The sequence below is a fragment of the Gigantopelta aegis genome, chromosome 5 (assembly GCF_016097555.1).
Source record: "Gigantopelta aegis isolate Gae_Host chromosome 5, Gae_host_genome, whole genome shotgun sequence".
NCBI lineage: Eukaryota > Metazoa > Mollusca > Gastropoda > Neomphalida > Peltospiridae > Gigantopelta > Gigantopelta aegis.
Genome location: NC_054703.1, coordinates 23690022 through 23710318, shown reverse-complemented (window position 1 = coordinate 23710318; position 20297 = coordinate 23690022). Strand labels below are relative to the sequence as shown.

General features: G+C 37.4%; 1 protein-coding gene across 1 annotated transcript; it reads right to left on the bottom strand.

Moving 5' to 3' along the window:
- Nucleotides 1–1304: 1304 nt before the first annotated feature.
- Nucleotides 1305–8760, bottom strand: LOC121373014 (ankyrin-1-like). The gene is made up of 3 exons (XM_041499457.1): nt 8630–8760; nt 7055–7087; nt 1305–4829 (listed from the first exon to the last, which is right to left on the bottom strand). The coding sequence occupies exons 1-3, from the start codon at nt 8703–8705 to the stop codon at nt 1498–1500; spliced, it is 3441 nt and encodes a 1146-aa protein (XP_041355391.1). The 5' UTR covers nt 8706–8760; the 3' UTR covers nt 1305–1497.
- Between the last annotated feature and the right edge of the window lie 11537 nt (nt 8761–20297).

Genomic DNA, 20297 nt, shown 5'->3' with positions numbered 1-20297 from the left:
ATGTGTTTGTTTCATTGTAACATTTTAGAATCACCACAAATTACCCTCAGTTTATATGCCATCATAGTTATGTTTTAGAATTGTCACAATTATTTTTGTTTCTTTCTTTCTTATATACCAACTGAGCCAAATTTCAATGTAATAATTTTTTTTTAAAAACGTCCCTTCCCTCTCCACCCCACCCCCCTCCCCCCTCCACCACCCTCCACCCACCCATAAAAAAACAAAACAAAAAAACATACAATAAAAAACCCCAGAACAAAACGATCATAATCCATATTACTAAAAGTCATCCCTGATAATAGGTGTGTGTGAAGACTTTCCCATGCTCCTATACCACTAAGGCTTCGAGCATGTCCACCCCGGGTTCGGTCTCTGATAATAGGGGGGGAAATTATATTCATATTACCTAATTATTAATTCAGACCCAGTCAGTATAAGATTATATTTACTTTCTAACAATCACACACTAAATAACAGTAAAGCTGAATTTTTTTTTTAAAACCCATGAAGTGTGAAAACATTAGCACTTCTTAAAACGTCAAAGAGAGGAAATTCGAACTCCTAAGATAATTGGTTAGCAATGATCGAAATATGACACCTACCGCAATTTTGAAAGGTTTTTACTGGGGGCAAAATGATTACCTCTGGCAAGTTTGAGCCTGCGTACAGCAATTTTAAACCAGTACTTTTGCATTTTATTTTTTTATTTATACCTTCAACTGCAAGTAAACCCCCAAAACCTGCCATTGAAAAAAACCCTGGTCATCAGCAATTCATATCGCAGCTACGACAATTGCCGTTAGGGGCCACCATTAAGTTCGAGTCCTATGTTAGATGTGAAAGGTACACGATTCATTCGATTAAACATGATTTTATGGCGAGTAAATAACAAATACTATAGATTTCACGACAACACAGTTAATCAGCAATTACATACTTAGACTTCCACAACTGACCCTGTAAGATGATATTTAGTACAATGCTACCTACATACAATATTTTTTGACAATAGAAGAAGAAGAAGAAGAAGGAACCGTTTTATTAGCAACGTACTCAACACATTTTATTTATAGTTATATGGCGTCGGGCATATGGTTTAGGACCACACAGATATTGAGATCTAGGAAATCCGCTGTCGCCGCTTCAGGGGCTACACTTTTCGGTTAGCAGCAAGGAATCTTTTATATGCACCATCCCATAGACAGGATAGAACATGCCACGGCCTTTGATGCACCAGTCGTGGTGCACTGGCTGGAACGAGAAATAGCCCAATGGGCCCACCGACTGGAATCGATCCCAGACAGACCGCACATCAAGCAAACGCTTTACCACTGGGTTATATCCCGCCCCCTTTTATGACAATAGAGAAATTATTTGGCCACATTTGATCATTATGTCATCTCCATCAAAATTATCGACTTTACCAGAAACTAGATCAGATGGTTTAAGTCCATCATGGTTTCTCCTACCTACAGCTCCTGCCTCTACCAGTGTCTACACAACCTCAACTTGCAGTCTAGCCGTTGCATAATGCAACACAGAGTTACCTTCCTTGTCTCCTAGTGACACATCAGCACCTCTCTGCAACAGAAACTCGAGGTTTTCAAGCTGACCGTACTCCACACAAACATGCAATGCTGTCTTCCCTGCCTTGTTTCTAGTATTTATACAACAGCCTTTGTCAAGCAGGAGATGCCCTACATGATTCAATGGAGAATCTTTTTGCAGATATTTTTTGAAATTCAACAACATATTATCTGTCTTGTCACATAAAAAGTCATCACATATAAAATCATCAATGTATTTTCCATCATGAAAGTAGTACAAACATGTCTTTGATAATCCTTTTTGTAAATCCCACCGCACTGCCATATGAAGTGGGGTACTGCCAGACTTAGAGAGAACATTTACGTCTTCACCTCTGTCCAGAAGAACCTGAAGGTTCTTTTTACAGTGAAATGCTGCAGCAGCATGCACTGCTGTGGTGTTTCCATGATTGGAGTTTGCACCTTTTCGTAATAAATACTCCAAGATACGACTCTGCTCACAGTAAGACGAATAAATCAGTGGTGTGCAGCCTTCAATGTTTTCACAATCAACCTGTGCTCCTTTATCCACAAGACAACTTATGTTTTCCATTTTGCAGTTACGTGCGGCTAAGTGGAGTGGAGTGTTCCCACTTTTGTCTTCTGCGTCTAGTTCTGCTTGATTTTCTACAAGACAACTTACAATATCCACTGATCCATGTTGTGCAGCATAATGGAGCGGAGTGTTTCCATTTTCATTTTGCTGGTTTATTTCTCCTCCGTGTTCTACAAGATGATTTACAATATTAAATGACAATCCTTGTACAGCGAAGTGAAGAGGGGTGTTTCCATCCTCATTTTGAAGGTTTATATTTACCCCTTTCCCCACAAGATAACTTACAAAATTGAATGACAAGTCTTGTGCTGAATTTTCATCCCGTGTTGATTGTGGTGAGAGAAACCCAACCATTGGCATCTGGTCTCTAATGTTTTCTTCTGTGCATACTGCATAGTGCAGTGGGGAATGCCCTGCTCTATTCTGTAGGTTGACCTGCGCCCCATTTTCTACAAGACATTGTGCACTGTCAAATGACCTGTATAAGATAGCTGTGTGGAGTGGTGTGTTTTGATTACAATCAACTGCATTAATTGCAAGTCCCTTTTTAAGTAATGGCTCGATCATCTGATAGGAATTGAATGCTGCTGCTACATGCATGGCTGTCTCATGTTTATCATTGACAGAACTGACGTTGCATCCATGATGTACCAAGATTTCCAGAGATTCCAAACATCCACCTTGAGCAACAGCATGTATGAACGGGGTGTCACCTTGACACGCTGTGCTAAGTGACGATGAACTAATGACTTTTAAAATGCTGGCATTGTGAAAAGAAGCTGCTAAGAAAATGGCAACATCAGATGTGCAAACATCTGAATGTAAGGACAACTGTCTAAACAGTCTGGCTGCAGATCTAGTTTCCATACTTCTCCGAAATGGACGTCGAGCTATCCCAAGGAGCAGCTGCTTAACAGCATCATCGAGGATCTCGACAGTGCTCTCGTTGGATACAATCCAACTGAGTCTATCAATCAACATATTTGATATTTTTTCATTTTCTACCTCAATTGCCAGAACAAGTAGATGACCTATATTCGCAATCAGATCCTCTCTACGATTAAACAGAATTTTGAACAGTCTAACATCATCTGTGTTTGAGACTACAGCAGCAATCAATGAATTAATATCTGGAACGGTGCCACATTTTAGCAAAATACCAGCTAATTTAGAATTCCCTACAAGACACGCAGCTTCCAAAATGTCAAGGTGTTGATCTTTTGGAATACGGGAATAAGGTTTAACAAGTTCATCTGCAAGATATTTGGACCACATTCTTGAGCTGTGAATGACAGCCACAGTTGCTGCAGATGAAGAGGTAAAGTTTGTTATATGGGAAGGAAAGAAATGTCTTGCAAGAGGAATCTTCCAGTATCTGTCCAAATCTTTCAGATTAAACACCATCACTTGTTTTTCAACATGAAGAGGAAGTTTCAAAGACAAAAGGTCATTCAACACTGCAGGATCCCAGAATTTTGTCATCAGGCATTCCACAAACCGTTCATCAATGAAGGATGGATGCGCAAGTACACTTCTAGCATTATTTGGCTGTTTTAACAAGTCTGTAAATCTTTGAGCAAGAAGGGGAAAATGTTTTTCCTCCACCATCAGTACATTATTACCTGGATTTGGTATCCCAGGTGTGACGACATACTCCGCCAACACTGGGGCAGGAGAAAGTCTAATGGAGTGTTCAATGTACTTTGAGGAAAACAGCAGAAACAATGTATCAAACACAGACTGGTGAACGAATGAATAGCATTCATCCACTTCACTGTATTTAAGATAAACACCACGCAATGAGTCGGCTTGTTCTATAATCTGCCTACGTGTGATATTTCCACACACATCTGTCAACTTCTTCATTAGATATGTGGTATTCTCGTCTTCCTCAAATGAAGTCAAATATTTAGTTTCTAAGAACCCCTGCTTAAACATAACCAGTAACAGAACAAGATACTGAAGTGGGCTGTTTGAATTTAGTAATGCTAACTCGTTCTTAAGGTATTGTATAGGTTTTCGGAAAAAGTCTACACCTAGCTTTTGTGCTTCTGAAGATTTGACAAAATACCGACAACACTGTGGAAAACCCAATTCTTCAAATGTCTCCTTTACGGCTGTGGTCTTATCATCTTCTGTCATTTTTATGTTCTTGTTTTTCTCAAGATTCAGTTCCAGAATGTGAAGTCTTTCCTGTTCATTTAGGGAAAACCGAGTAAAATTTAAAAATGTTTGGAATTCCCTTATTTTTAAGCTGTTCTCACACTGAGAAAAAATGTGTGTTCTCGAAGAGATTATCACTTTCACTAATTCAAATGTAACTAACAACTTAATTCTTTCAAATTTCATTTCCCATAATTCTTTTTCACGAACAAGCAAATTTCCCTTTCCAAACATGTCATCAATAAATACAACATATGTATCTTTGGGCTTCGATTGACTGGAATCTTTAGGAATTGGAATATCATCAATCTGTGAAGGGTCTGTTATGTATAATGGCTGCTTTGTGTCCTTTTGACAGATGCGAGCCACTAATATCCAACCAAAAGTTGTCTTTCCTGATCCGGGACTCCCAATCAAGGACACGATGCCAAGCTCTTGCAACTTTTTTTCAGCTTCATTGTATGCTGCAGTCTGAATGAAGCCTTTTGGATTAAAGTCCTTCAACATATGTGATGATGAATCTGTAAAAAATAAACTTGTGTAAATATAATATTACTGGCATTAATGACGTAACAAAACTTGTAAACAAGTAAACCCAGTCATATAGATGAATAATAACTCTTTTTAGCACATATTTTAAAGGTGCAGACCCTAGTTTTTGTCCATACAAATGGACACTAAATTTATTTAATCTACAAACTTGCAAGACGCATTTGGATATGGATATATCAGAGAGAAGCTAAAGTCTGTGATGTTTAAACAGAGAAATACCATCAAAACTAGCTAGAGGAAAAACCCAAGGTTCTTAAAAAATTAAAAACAAGTACATGTTCAGTGTTCGAGATTAACAGTATCCCGATATCCAGGGGATACCAGAATTTAATTTTGGATACCAGACTTCAAGAACCCAGTATCCCACCGGGATACCATATAATACTAAATTCTCAGGTGGGATACCAGATTTTGAAATGTTATTATCCAACTGGGATACTGCCCCAAAATTTTAATCTCGGACACTGATGTTTATATTATTACCATCTGTACAGTCCAAGAGCGAGGTCGATTTATCTATGTTGGAGCGGGGCGGGACGTAGCCCAGTGGTAAAGCGCTCGCTTGATGTGCGGTCGGTCTGGGATTGATCCCCGTTGGTGGGCCCATTGGGCTATTTCTCGTACCAGCCAGTGCACCACGACTGGTATATCAAAGGCCGTGGTATGTACTATCCTGTCTGTGGGCTGGTGCATATAAAAGATCCCTTGTTGCTAATTGGAAAGAGTAGCCCATGAAGTGTCGACAGCGGTTTTCAACTCTTAATAACTGTGGTCGTTAACCATAAGTCTGACGCCATATAACCATAAATAAAATGTGCTGCTCAATGGGTCGGTGTAAACCACTTGCACCGACCAGTGTTCCATAACTGATTCCATCACGTTCTAGAATTATATCTTTAAACACATAACAAGGGGCCAAAGAAAACAAAAGGAAATGGTCATATATTGGGTATCTGCATCAGGATAGTGTACCAGGATAGTGTACAGGAAGAAACAGAATGACATTAGAAATTTCTGGGACCTGGGTTCATGATTCTGTAAAGGGTTTTGTAAATCACAAAATTCTATTTTTAAAAAAGGGGGGGGGGGGGGGGGGGGGGGGGCAATTTGTGTTTGTCGAAGTCAAATAAAGAACGAGGTCTGTTAGGGTTTTGGGGGCATGTGCCGAGCAAATTTTGAAATACTGGTGTGATTCATGAGTGCATTCCACCACAGCTGTATATACTCCATTGAGCGCTATACTATGCAAGTTTGGGTTTTCTAGTCTTTGGGATTGGCAGTCCTTCTACAGGCAGTGCAGGAATGAATGAATGAATGAATGTTTAACGACACCCCAGCACGAAAAATACATCGGCTATTGGGTGTCAAACTATGGTAATGCAAACAAATAAAGTGATGTTCAACATCAATATAAAAATTCAAGATTGAAATAAAAATAGTGTAAATAACTGTGCAAAAATACAAATATCACAGATAGATACTGACTTTTACTCAAAATTTCAATTGTATCTCGAAGAAAACAAGGGGATTTGTGCTGTATTGACCATTCTCAAAGAGAATGTTACACCCCTGCACCACGGCGAGGATACAGCACGCGCAGGGGTCAGTGCGTGCTGTAACCTCGCCGTGGTGCAGGGGTGTAACATTCTCTCGGTGCAGGAGATATGAAACATACTGTTCTCGATCTCTCAGAGTGGCGGTCCTCCTACAGTCAGTGCAGGAGGTATGAAACATACCGTTATGGATCTCTTAGAGGAGTGGCGGTCCTCCTAGTCCTAGCGCTGAGATACTGTTTGATCACAGAATACTGTTTTGTCGTTCAGATTCAACGCAATTTACTGTTGTATATTGTTGATAATCAATTAAACACACACACCCAATCAAATCATTAAAATGGAATGAGGAGTGGCAGTCCTCCTACAGGCGGTGCAGAAGGTATGAAACATTCTGTTATGGTGGTGGTCCTCCTACAGGCAGTGCAGGAGGAAGTTACGAAACCCGTGACCCCATTCTATAAGCGTACGAGACGGTGGGGGGGGGGGGGGGTGCTGTCCTGAAGAAAATACTCAAATTCGAGCAAATTTAGTTTGGTTAAAAATCAGCCTGCTCCCAACAAAAATAAACGGGAGCCTGTACACCTATGCCCGCCAATACATTTATATAAAACTAATGTTAGGACTATAAAACAACTTACGTTTGAGGTTAGAAAATCGGGAATTCTCAGCGTCTGAAAATGAGCAAATAGTAAGTAGAAGTATGGTTTAAGATTTAGTATTCGACAGTCTTGTTCGTTATATTCCATCTGAACACAATACTACCGCTAATATCAGGCCTACCGCTATAAGGCTTAAATCGCATGTTCATTTGACAGATTTTCAAGATTATGGTAGCCCCACTCCCATGGCTAGTGATATTCAGTGTTGGGCTAGTAAATTACTACTATAACTAGCCCGACGGCTAGTGGGGGGAAAACTTGTCAAATGCTGCATTTAAGTCTTATTTTGTAAATATGAATATCCTGCCCCATCTTCCCACCCCTAATCTAAGAGGTTTTAAGCTATTTTAGGTGACATATCTGATTAGTACTATTAGTGATTTTGTATTTATTTAAAGTAGGGCTAGTGAATTTTTAATCATGGCTAGTAAATGTTTAAAATCACTGATCCCATGGCTAGTGGATATTTACAAAAACTTTAGAAGCCCTGGTTTGATTATGAAGATGTGTGGCCTTATTTTATGGGCTAAGGTGTTGCCAGCAGTGGCTTTAGATCCCTGACCTGGACGCACAAAACGTTCAGCTAAGCTTTATATTTTTCAGTTGTAGATTCAGTTACAACAATAGTGTGAAATCACAGATTTGGATTACAAAAGATATTATATCTATACATTTCCATAAAATATTGAAGGGTTCCACTCTTTCTTATTAACTTTTTTGTCTCTCCCACCATCCATAATGGAAGCAAGCCTACATTGGAACAGATATGAAGATAGAGTTTGCATTAAAATGTGAACTCAATCCATATTAATTACCCATAATATGAACACGGACAACCCTGTGCAGGTTTTCTGCCACAACGTAACTTAATTCTTCAACTCGGTATCGTTTCCTCGTCGTCTAGTCATGGTAAAGGTTTATTATATGACAGAAAAAAATAATATCAAAAATAAATTTGCAAGAGGACGATCATATTAAAAAATGGTTCCAGTGAATAAATATTCTTCTCGTTTTCTTTTTAATTAATACCTTCCTGAAATAAATCAGCTCTACATACGTTTTTAATTATTATTTGTAATTAATCACGTGCCATGTGTATATTGTTTTGTGTTTTCTTTGTATTTTGTAATATACGTTTTGTAATCTGTACCATTGTTAATATCATTTATGAAAAGAGAGAGAGAGAGAGAGAGAGAGAGAGAGAGAGAGAGAGAGAGAGAGAGAGAGAGAGAGAGAGAGAGAGAGAGGAAAAGAATATAATATAATATAATATAATATAATATAATATAAAGGTACGTACTAAAAACAGAACAGATTATAGTTACCCATCCAAGGTCATTATAGGTTAGAAAAGTTTTGAAATTGGACATAAAAGTTCATGAACTGTAATCAAATTTAAACATCAGCGCCATTTCTGTCTAAATGTTATCAAAATATATCCATTCATGTTCCTGATTTTAGGGCACGTAATTTTACCCTCCTCCAGAAATCCTGATGTGATACATCATACATTCAGTGATGGAATCTATTAAATCAAATTTGAAAAATTCTTACTGGTATGTTTTGCTTCCTGTACATATTTGTTTACTGTACATCCCACATTCGTTTCTCTGCAATTCTTCAGCATCATTCGTGGAAGACCAGCTACAAAGAACAACAGTTAAACATGTACATATATATACACACACATATACATATACATATACATATACATATACATATATATATATATACATAACTACAAGATTCTTAGTATGCTAAACCTTCATATACAGTCAAACATTGTAATATTAAAGGGACAGACCCTAGTTTCAACCCGTGAAAATTAGGTTAGTTAATCTACAAACATGTAACAATTTGGATAAAGTTACAGTTGAGTGAAATCTGAGTCTGTGACTTTGAACTGGTGAATTACCCTTTAAAAATAGACTAAAAGTCGACCCCATAACTGTTACTTCTCAGACGCACGTGCGTTTTTAAAATTATGAGAAATGCATTTTGCTGTAATAAAAACACCAGGATGACCAAACACACTTCGAATGTTCAGAAATGGATAAACCAAACAATAAAATCTAAGTAAATTATGATTTCAGTTCTCAAAAACGGCTCTAATAATCAAAACTATGCCTTAGTGTTTAAAAATTAGAGTATGTCCCTTTAATAGTGAGGGACCGAATTAAAAAGCATGAGATCAACGCCAAGGACAGATTGTTCAAACATTAGTTAACTTAACCTTGGTTAAAAGACAATTTCAAAACCAAAGGCTTGAAAGAATACAAATAATAACTGAAAATATTATGCTGGGACTTGAGTTACAACAACCAAAGGTATTCATTCCCACTCCAATCTAAAATTGATTTTGCATTTGTGCATAAATAATGAAATGGAAAATATTAGACAAACCCAGGGTTAATTTAATCGTGCTTTCAACAACTACACTCTGGTCTCCGAGAATTAAAAATTGGCACAACCTGTCCATGTTATATGGCGTCGGACATATGGCCAAGGACCACATAAATATTGAGGGAGGAAACCCGCGGTCGCCATTTCATGGGCTACTCTTTTCGATTAGCAGCAAGGGGTCTTTTATATGCATCATCCCATATGAAGTAAGGACGGAAGGCACTCAACACACTTTATTTACGGTTATGTGGCGTCGGACATATGGCCAAGGACCACACAGATATTGAGGGAGGAAACCCCGGTCGCCACTTCATGGACTACTCTTTTCGATTAGCAGCAAGGGATATTTTATATGCATCATCCCATAGACAGGATAGCACATGTCACGGCCTTCGATGTACCAGTCGTGGGGCACTGGCTGGAGCGAGACCATGTCAATAATGTCCTACATTTAATGTGGAAACTGGTGCGGTGGGGGGGGGGGGGGGGGGTGTCACGAAATTAGATCTGCGTGGAGAATGAAGAATGCGTGAATGAAACTATCGTTCTTGAAAGTAACAGTATTTAGTGTAACTTCTGCTGCTGGTTCTAATGGACCAAATCAATTCCTACTATCGGTAATGTTAACGTTTACTAATAAAACTGATATAAGCAGTGTATCAACACACCCAGGAAGTACAACAATAAAAATTGCACAGATAATCAATGTCACATATTACTACCAATCACACCCACAGCTGCCTTTACTCCGTAAATATTTGACGGTGCACTCGAACTTTGACACGGAATTCTCTTCTTTGGTACTATGCAACCTGCTGGACTATTTCTCATACAGATTTATGTCATGGGATAACAGAGGTCAAGATACAACGTTTCACTGTACAGGAATTTCAGTTGTGTGTGCAGGAATTATAACAATGGAGTTGTGAGAGGGCTAGATTGTGTTTAGCAGTGGAAGGGGGGTGGGGGTGGGGGCTAGATTGTGTTTAGCAGTGGAGTGGGGGAGACTAGATTGTGTTTAACAGTGATGGGGGGGGAGGCTAGATTGTGTTTAACAGTGGAGTTGGGAGAGGCTAGATTGTGTTTAACAGTGGAGTGTGTGTGGGGGGGGGGGGGAGGCTAGATTGTGTTTAACAAAGTTTATAGGCGGTTTGAGTCATTCTCCTTCACAAAATATATTGGAAACAAAATTGGTCGAGGAGGGGTGTGTGACCCCCGAATCTCCCGTTGCACATGTGCCTGGATTTGTCTAGGTATTTTGTGGTACCGAACTCGCATGTAGTCTGCTTCCAGAGGCGGATCTAGAAAATCCATTTAGAGGGACCCCAATGACATGAGACGGAATGCCAAAGGGACTTTGGGGGAGGTTTGTAAACAAAAAAATTTTATAACTGTCGCACAATTTAGGTGGGCCCGGAACCCTTGGTCCAGCACACACACACGCCCCACCCTCCACCGCCTGCCCCATAGATCAGCATCTGCCTTCTCAAAAGCAAGCGTTAATTAAATTTACCAATTTGGAATGTGAGTAGTTTTTGTAATTATGTGTTCGCTAATAAATTAATTTAACAATGGTACATGGCATCATCCAGAGTTCAAAACGTACAAACCCGTCCCAGTTATGAATAAACTGTGCTGATTTTCCCAATACCATCGGATATGGAACCCTGACAAAACATATTGAATAATTCAATGCAATGTAAGGTATATCATCATTTGATACATAACCTGGAAGAGCAATAGCCTGACATTCCCCGGAATTGACGTCTTCATCACCATCATCATCGTCATCATCACTATCATCACCTTCATCATCTTCATCATTTGATACACAACCTGGAAGAGCAATCGCCTGAGATTCCCCGGAATTGACGTCTTCATCACCATCATCATCACCATCATCACCTTCATCATTTGATACACAACCTGGAGGAGCAATCGCCTGAGATTCCTCGGAATGGACGCCATCATCATCATCTTCTTCTTCTTCTTCATCATCATCATCATCAGAATGATGACTCATCACCATCATCATCTTCATCATCTTCATCATTTGATACACAACCTGGAAGAGAAATCGCCAGAGATTCCCCGGAATAGAAGTCATTATAACTATCATCATCTTCATCATCTTCATCATTTGATCTTCTTCTTCATCATCATCATCATCATCATCACGATCTCCTGGCAGATTTTCTGCTAAAACAACCTCATCATGGTCACCATCACCAGTCTTCTCGCTGTCCGACATACCAGCGTTCGTGCTTTCTGCTTCAGTAGAAGCTGCTTCTGCTGCAGATGTCTGCTGATCTAAAACCAATCCATAAAACAAAATAGTCTTTACAAAATACATTCAATGACAAGAGTATGTGACGGGCGGGCAACTGCCCCATTAGTGTTGGAGGAAAACCTCAAATTATGTCATAAACGATATATATTTGGGGAAAAACTGAGCTGGCCTGAAATCTTTTCACCACGTATTTCCATCTAGCCCGAGTACTCGAATGTAAGAGAGCTAGACGAACATTTGGACGATTGCCCTTGTAAGGGTTAAAATAATCGTCCAAATGTCCGCCTAGCCCTCTTACAGTCGGAGTACTCGGGCTAATTTCCATCATGCTACCCACAATATATGTTAGTTGTAATCCAAGTATAAATGCGCAGTGATTAGTTTGCAACCCTATATAGCTGTTTTGTAGCAATGCTAATATGAGGAAATGTTACTCTCCAGATTCGGGCACAAACGTTTAATTCCGGCAAAAATCTGCCTGCCCCGTTACAAAAATGGGAGCCCGTATGCCTATATTCATTGACTAAATATACTACTTTCCTTATGAGTAAACATAATACTATAACTTAGTGATGTTATATTGAGCAATTATTGAAAACTTATTGTGTTGGCTCCACCGATGTGATGATTGATTATAAAAATGCATAACCGATTGTTTGGGAAAATGTTAACTGTTAACAGTTTAAATGAAGAAATGTTTTATTTAACGATGCACTCAACACATTTTATTTACGGTTATATGGCGTCGGACATATGGTTAAGGACCACACAGATATTGAGAGAAAAAACCCGCCATCGCCACTTCATGGACTGCTCTTTTCGATTAGCAGCAAGGGATCTTTTATATGCACCATCCCACAGACAGGATAGTACATACCACAGCCTTTGTTATACCAGTTGTGGACCACTGGCTGGAACAAGAAATAGCCCAGTTTGGAAAACAACTCCGGAAAAAATTAAAGAAACTTAAAGAAACTTCTCTTCTTAATCGTTTAAAGGGATATTCCCGAGTTTGCTGCATTGTAAGATGTTTCCGACTAATACAATATTTCTACGATTAAACTTACATATTAAATATATTTTCTTGTTTAGAATATCAATGTTTTTCTGGTCGTTTCAATATTTGTCAGAAGCCCAATCTGGATTTTGTCTTCAAATAATTTTGTACGTACGAAAAAAACAAAAAAACATTTAGGAAATAAAATGAATTTTAAACTGGTACACATATTACAACGATCAGAAACACGTTTAATATATAGCCACTAATATTTTATGCAGAAAAATATATTTGATCTGTAATTACTATTGTTAAAAAGTCTTAAAGTCTTAAAAATGGCAGCAAACTCAGGAATGTCCCTTTAATGAGTTTTAGACTATTAACTACTCAGTTGCATTTCCCCCCCCCCCCCCCCCCCCACACACACACAAAATCCTAGCTACGGCCCTGAAAAATAAACAAATGTCTGTCATATTCACAGAAATGTTCGTAAAAATAAAGTTAAAAGTAGCAAAGAAAGCAAGGTTGATCTTTACCCACTAATAAACACGGGACATTTCTTAATACTTTTTTTTTCTATGATTTTCAATTAATGTAATTTGAAAGAAAACCTAATTTTAAAAACTATATCTGTCTGTTCTCAGCTGTACTGGTATTTGGTTATTGAAGTCACATGATTGTCACGGTGTCTGCTGGTAAAACTCTCCTTAGAGATACTTGCCAAAGATGTATGGTCCTTATATGTTTCAACATAAATATAGAGGGGTTAGTGCCAGAACCACTTATCTCCTTTCCACTTCAATCTGAGAAAACTGCACTGAAAACTTTGGAATGCATTTTAAAATCGGAAATTTAACTTTTGCTAAATATTTTGCTTTTAGATGCAAGCAAGCAGTTATTTGTTTAAGTATAAAACTTTAAAGTTTTGTCTGCTAATAATAATAGATCCTGATTTAATTAGATGAAGAAATATTTAATTTATTCTTGCTCCTGGAACTTGAACATAAACAGCTCCGACAAGCATGCCAGAGCAAGTTATTTTATAAAGAGTTCTTCTTACAGCCCAGCATGTGACAAATTGTGTGAAATCTCAAGTCAAGAATAATGTAATCTTGCAGTGTGTCCACGTGACGTACAGTAAACGTTCAATTTCGAAGCAGCTCTGAAACACCAAATTGGGTCTGTGTTGTTAATACTTTGAAAATGTACTGGAGGCAGGAAGTAATTGTAAACAATAACAAATTATCTCTGGATGGCAGACACTGGAAAGGGTCATGGGTGTTTCCAGCTGTGTGCACAGTAACCTTATCCTACACTGAGATTGTAAATTGTGCTCCCTGGTATTGTAGCAGGTTGCTAGAAGCTCTTAACAACTTTAGAAAAACAATTTGTTAAAGAAAGCACAACCTTAAAACCAATTATAACAGATATATTTGTTACACTAATTATTACATGAAATGTAAGCTATCATACCAGTTATAACAGATATATTTATTACACTAATTAAACACAAAATGTAAGCTATCAGAGTAAACTGCACCATATCTGTAGTGTTGAGATACTAACTGAATTAATATTGTTAATTAAACAGTTAAGATAAGTTAATACGTTTAATGATTTTTAATACAGAGTAATTTAACAAAATAAAATGAATACAGGGCCATTAACTATATTCGGCATTTTTTCCTTAAAAGTTTTCATCCATTGTAATGTGTCTACGTTTTGACATGTTCTAAAACAAATGTTCTTCAACTTAATGATTTAAACAGCAATTTAGAGAAAGTAAAATAACAAATGTATTTACAATCAACGTGTAATGATTCCTAGCAGAATGCACATTTTCGTAGGTTTTACAAAAATGCACAAAACATTCATCCTGTACAAGATGTTTGCATGTAACATGGGTCAGATGTTACTGAAACAATGTTTAGAAATTATCTGTGATTAAAACTTACTAAAATAATAAGACATTAGCCAATAATTACCACAATTCTACTGGCCCTTAATTCATTTTGTTGAGTATATTTTAAATATGCAAGTAATATTACTAAAGGTAACTGTGTTGAAACCAAAATCTATTGATTGATATACTTTAAATTGCACAGATATGTACTGGCGTATCCGGGTAGCCAGGGATTGGGCACAAGAGGACCTTGCCTTCTCAAATATACTTCTTTTTTCACAACACCAACTTTTATAATGCATGTTGCCTCATAACGTGTAAAAGCAGTGCCCTCTATCCCCACTCCACCCCCAATATATATATAGTATATATATATATATATGCGCCGTTGAGGTTTGTTGACTAGTTGGATATTGGCATGGATGGGAAAGAAATATTTAATGGCAGGCCAGCACATGATATTTTTAAACCATGATTATCATATGTCCTCTTTGTGGGGTATTTCAACACTTGGTCTGTAAAATGCAAAAGGAAAATTGTTATCAGCATAGTGGCTACTCCAACAAAACAGCGATAAGATATAATTTATATGCACTTCCCCACTGACAGGAAAGTACATACAAGCCGATGGGTCCACTAAGGGCAATCAATCATATATCTTATCGCATCTACCTGTACCACTGAACTATGCTGACATGGTTGATATACTGTATGCGTGTACAGGAATGAACTACTCTACTAGTCTTATTATATATAAATTGTAAATACATTGCGGTGACTGTAGATTAAAAATAAGACACATTTTCAGGTATAGTTTCATGTTTTGATTGTCAATGTTTTGAAAACATTTTAATTTGTTTATTGAATAAAGATTGTTGATTAAAATTTTTAATAAACTGATGTTTTGATAATGGTAACAGTGAATGCTATTAAGTACAATGAGACCAGGACTGGTGTAAACAATATCTAAATACAGTTTAATGTGTTTGTCATCAACATTGATCTGGTACGTGATTAAGTATGTTTGTCTAATGCACTCGTAGAATGATATACATGTACACACATATATTTTACTTAAACACACTATAGCAGTAACCACTTTGTTATAATGACCAGAGATCCCTCATCATTGGAACATCTGGAATGTTACAATTATTCCAGTTAGTGTAGTAATATCTAGATATTTTAGCCCAGAAAATATGAATGTGCACACATTTCAACTACAACAATGAACAATGTTTATTGTTAGTATGCATATTTATTTTATGTCATTTACATAAAGGGGTCGCTTCTTCTAATTAATGAGTTATAATACGAACTACCATGAACGGACTTTGATTTAAAGAAAAATGATTGACCTTAATCTACCAATTCATTTTCAACTACATGTCAAATATTATATATGTATAAAATATACAATGACTGAAAAAGTTACAATCCTGTGATGATGCCTTCGAAATAATATAAACTAATTTCCCTCTATGCTAAGTAAATTAAGATATTTTATTGCGAATGGTCATAAAACATTTATCTTTGGGCCGGCATCCTTATTACAATAAACAATTCCCAGGTATTTTCATTTTAAATTGCAACTTAAATTTATTTTTTATATAATATTCAAATTGTCTACACAATACAGTCATAGTTCATAATGTTTAACTAAGGTTGTTGCATATGGGAGCCATGTTTAAATAAATGTATAAATATAGAAAGGAATTTTATATTTAAAATGACACACTCAATACAACTACAGTTATGTAGTGTCAGACATGTGGTTAATGACCACAAATATATTTTAGAGAGGAAACTATGGGCAACTATTTTTTTATTAGCACCAAGGGATCTTTAATATATGCATCATCCCACAGACAGGATAGTACATATGATAGCCTGTAACACCAGTTGTGAAGCACTGGCTGAAACGAGAAATAGTCCAATGATTCTACTAACACCCTAGACTGACTGTACATCAGGCCAGCACTTTACTACTGGGCTACGTCCTGCCCCCAGCAAATTAATTTAGTTATATTATTTTTTCTCTAATACACTATTCAAACTAAAATAAGGGAAAATAACTTCCCTTTTTAACTACTTTCTCTATGTTCTCTGATTAAACTATTTACATAACCGGCATTTATTCAGCAACTAGTTAACAACATACACATTTTACCACATTCCAGTTGTCTAAGCACTACACACTTCCAGCACCACTACACTCCCCCCCCCCCCCCCCCCCACCCCCACCCCCACCCCCATTGTCTACAGTCCATCTCACATTATAACCAACGGACCGGTAATGGTGATGCGTAAACAATTAATTCTAGCTACCGCTACCAGAGTTGTGATTTCTTTGTAAGCCAAAACACCCAGCCAGAGATAGTTTACATAAAACACCCAGCCAGAGATAGTTTACATAAAACACCCAGCCAGAGATAGTTTACATAAAACACCCAGCCAGAGATAGATTACATAAAACACCCAGCCAGAGATAGTTTACATAAAACACCCAGCCAGAGATAGTTTACATAAAACACCTTCGCTGGATGTAAACACTTAGAGCTAGCATATGTCATTAGCCTGTCATGCGGTATGGCCCCTAGGATTCAATCTTCTCAGACAGTTTACAGCCCACCACAATCCAGTGTTGTGAGCTAACGTGTTATGTTTGTCAGCTATGGGTGATACTACAAAATTCTAGAGAGACAGAATAAGGTAGTGCTGAAAACATGGTTTTGGCCTTTTTGTGGAAATGGACATAAAAGATAACGTGTTTGGGTTCTGGGGCCCTATTTTCGAAGCTATCTTAGCCTACGAAATCGTGAAATCATCGTAAGCTATGACGTCACTATGGCGTGTGTTGTAGTGACGTCACAACCTACGACGGTTTTACGATTTCGTAGCCCTAAGATAGCTTCGAAAATATGGGCCCTGGTGTATAAAAGCATAAATAAATGGTTCATTTGAATAAGACATTGTGAAATGATAGTACACATTCCTATGATACTGACAAGGTGATTAACTAATTTTTGTATAATTCACCATATAATGGGTTCTGGATTTCTGGATGTCTGTTTATATATTTATTAAAACTCAGAATGCAGCTTATATTTTTAACCAAACAATTTTACCATTATAACCATTCATTTGTTCAACTTACGACACAATTGCAAGACATCATAATTGTTATTATTTGTTTTCCTAAAATGTTGTCTGTTGACATTGTTTCTCGAGTGCTATATTTTGTATACATATAGTTTGCCTTAAAATATTATTTTTTTTATAAATTATTATAAGTGCATGTTTTTTTTAACAACATACATGTTTTCATAACACACTGAACAACATTTGTGTTGGACAGTTTTTACTGTAAGCTATACCACTAAACGTATCACCGACCGAAACAGATTACGTATTTAGCAATATTCACTGCTGATTCATGCTAAAGTTAATGACGCACGTGCACTTAACTCGGCTACTTAGTGGCCAGTTTAGTGCACTTGTGAAGTGTAGAAATACTAATAAAAAGGTAGGTACTTGATAACAACTGTCTTTTTATAAATACTGGTATGCTTTCGAACCAAATGTTTATGCTCACCGAAACTGGTCCACCCATGATAAATAAAACTACATTAAATAGTTATTAGATGTAAAATTAGATATTTGTTATGTCTATACCAGTGCAATAAAATACTGGATCCGCCCGTGTTAATAATGCATGTGACCGTCACCCAACTCAACGATTTTTCACCTCAGCAAGATGGCGGGTAGGCCTACTTGTCGCTGAGCGCGTGACGTGGTAGTGGTGATCTCGAATTGTTTATAAAATATTGACACATAGCTACATGTATACAGAGGAACGGTAATTATATGTTGTACATCAATTAAAACTTGCCTGTTGTCGTATTTCTACAGAGGGTGACCACATGAATCTTCCATCGTTTTTCCTTTCCTAGTTTCTCTTTTGATGTCAAGCTGAACCTAGTCGGTATGACTATACCAAATAAAATTCCATAGGCGACCATGTTAACGTTTGTGTTTAAAAACACTATATGCCATACCCCGGTATACCAACCAAACTATGACCCATAAATATCAGCACTACAACCCCTACCTCAAAGTATTAACTGCAGAAATTGGTACCTTTCATGGCTCATTTTCGGTATAACCAAATGTTTTTACAACACCCCTAGTTTACAAGCACAAGGCTACTTGACACAGTGGTACTAGACGAAATAAAATTGCATACATTTTTATCCCAGATGAAACTAATGTTTTTTTACAATCAGCACACTCACATTTATAACCAATCATAGGACTTGTGGTGTTAACGTCTCTATCAAACGTTCGCTGCACCTCGATCTTTGAACCAGCCGTAAATTATTTGGTTTAGTGCTACCAGTTACGGCATTGTAACAGAAACTGTTTACCTACTTGTACTACGTCTGTTTACTTAACCTGACTGTGTCTATGTCAGCTCTGTATGTTATCGTATCTAAGCTTAACCCGGGACGGAATGTAACCCAGTGGTAAAGCGCTCGCTTGATGCGCGGTCGGTCTGGGATCGATCCCCGTCGGTGGGCCTATTGAGCTATTTCACGTTCCAGCCAGTGCACCACGACTGGTATATCAAAAGACCGTGGTATGTGCTCTCCTGTCTGTGAGATGGTGCATATAAAAGATTCCTTGCTACTGATGGAAAAATGTAGCGGGTTTCCTCTCTAAAATTATATGTGAGAATTACCAAATGTTAGACATCCAATAGCCGATGATTGATAAATCAATGTGCTGTAGTGGTGTCGTTAAACAAAACAAGTTTTGTTGACTAAGCTGAAACCAGCATACCAATCTATTCTTGCCCATGTTTTGCATGGTGCTAGATTAATAGAATCTATCACTGTTGTGAGGTATAGATAAGGCTATTAATAGTTTCAACTTCATATTTATTGTTAAGCTGTTACATTTTTATGTCGCTGCATAATGTGAGCCATATTTTTCAGCGTATGATTAAATGAGTCTGTAGGTGAAATGTTTACGAATTGTTCTACAATAAACAATAAGTACGTAACAAATAACAAAATTAATGTTTTGTTACTGTAATTAAATGGGCAAGAAAAAGAATCAATCACTGTTGTGAGGCAATTCCAACCCTCGGGGACAAAATGTCTTTGTAAGGGCTTCGGTAAACCTCGGCCATCACAAAAAAACTCAAACATTTTGTCCCTCGGGTTGGAATAGCCTTATCTATACCTCACAACGGTGATAGATTCTATTAGTATACACTTTCAGCAAGCGTAAGCGGGGATGACCCAAGCATAAATTGTGTAAACATTCATGCCTGTATATCAGTGGTAATTTTAAAATTTTGCCCCTGGGATTCAAAATCTTATTTTGAATTGACCGTTGTTATATTCAAAATAATAACTGTTTTCCGGTCGGTCATTCTTGTTTATAATTTGTTTGGCTAGTACTACGTTTTGTTTATTAGCTGAATAAGATTTATTTGTTATAGCAAATTGTTAGGAAAAGGAGATAACAAACAAACAAACCGCTGAAAATGCACGGGATCAGAGGCTTGCAGGTTACACAACACCATTAATTACTCCATGCAAACCAATATAATTTCGGTATC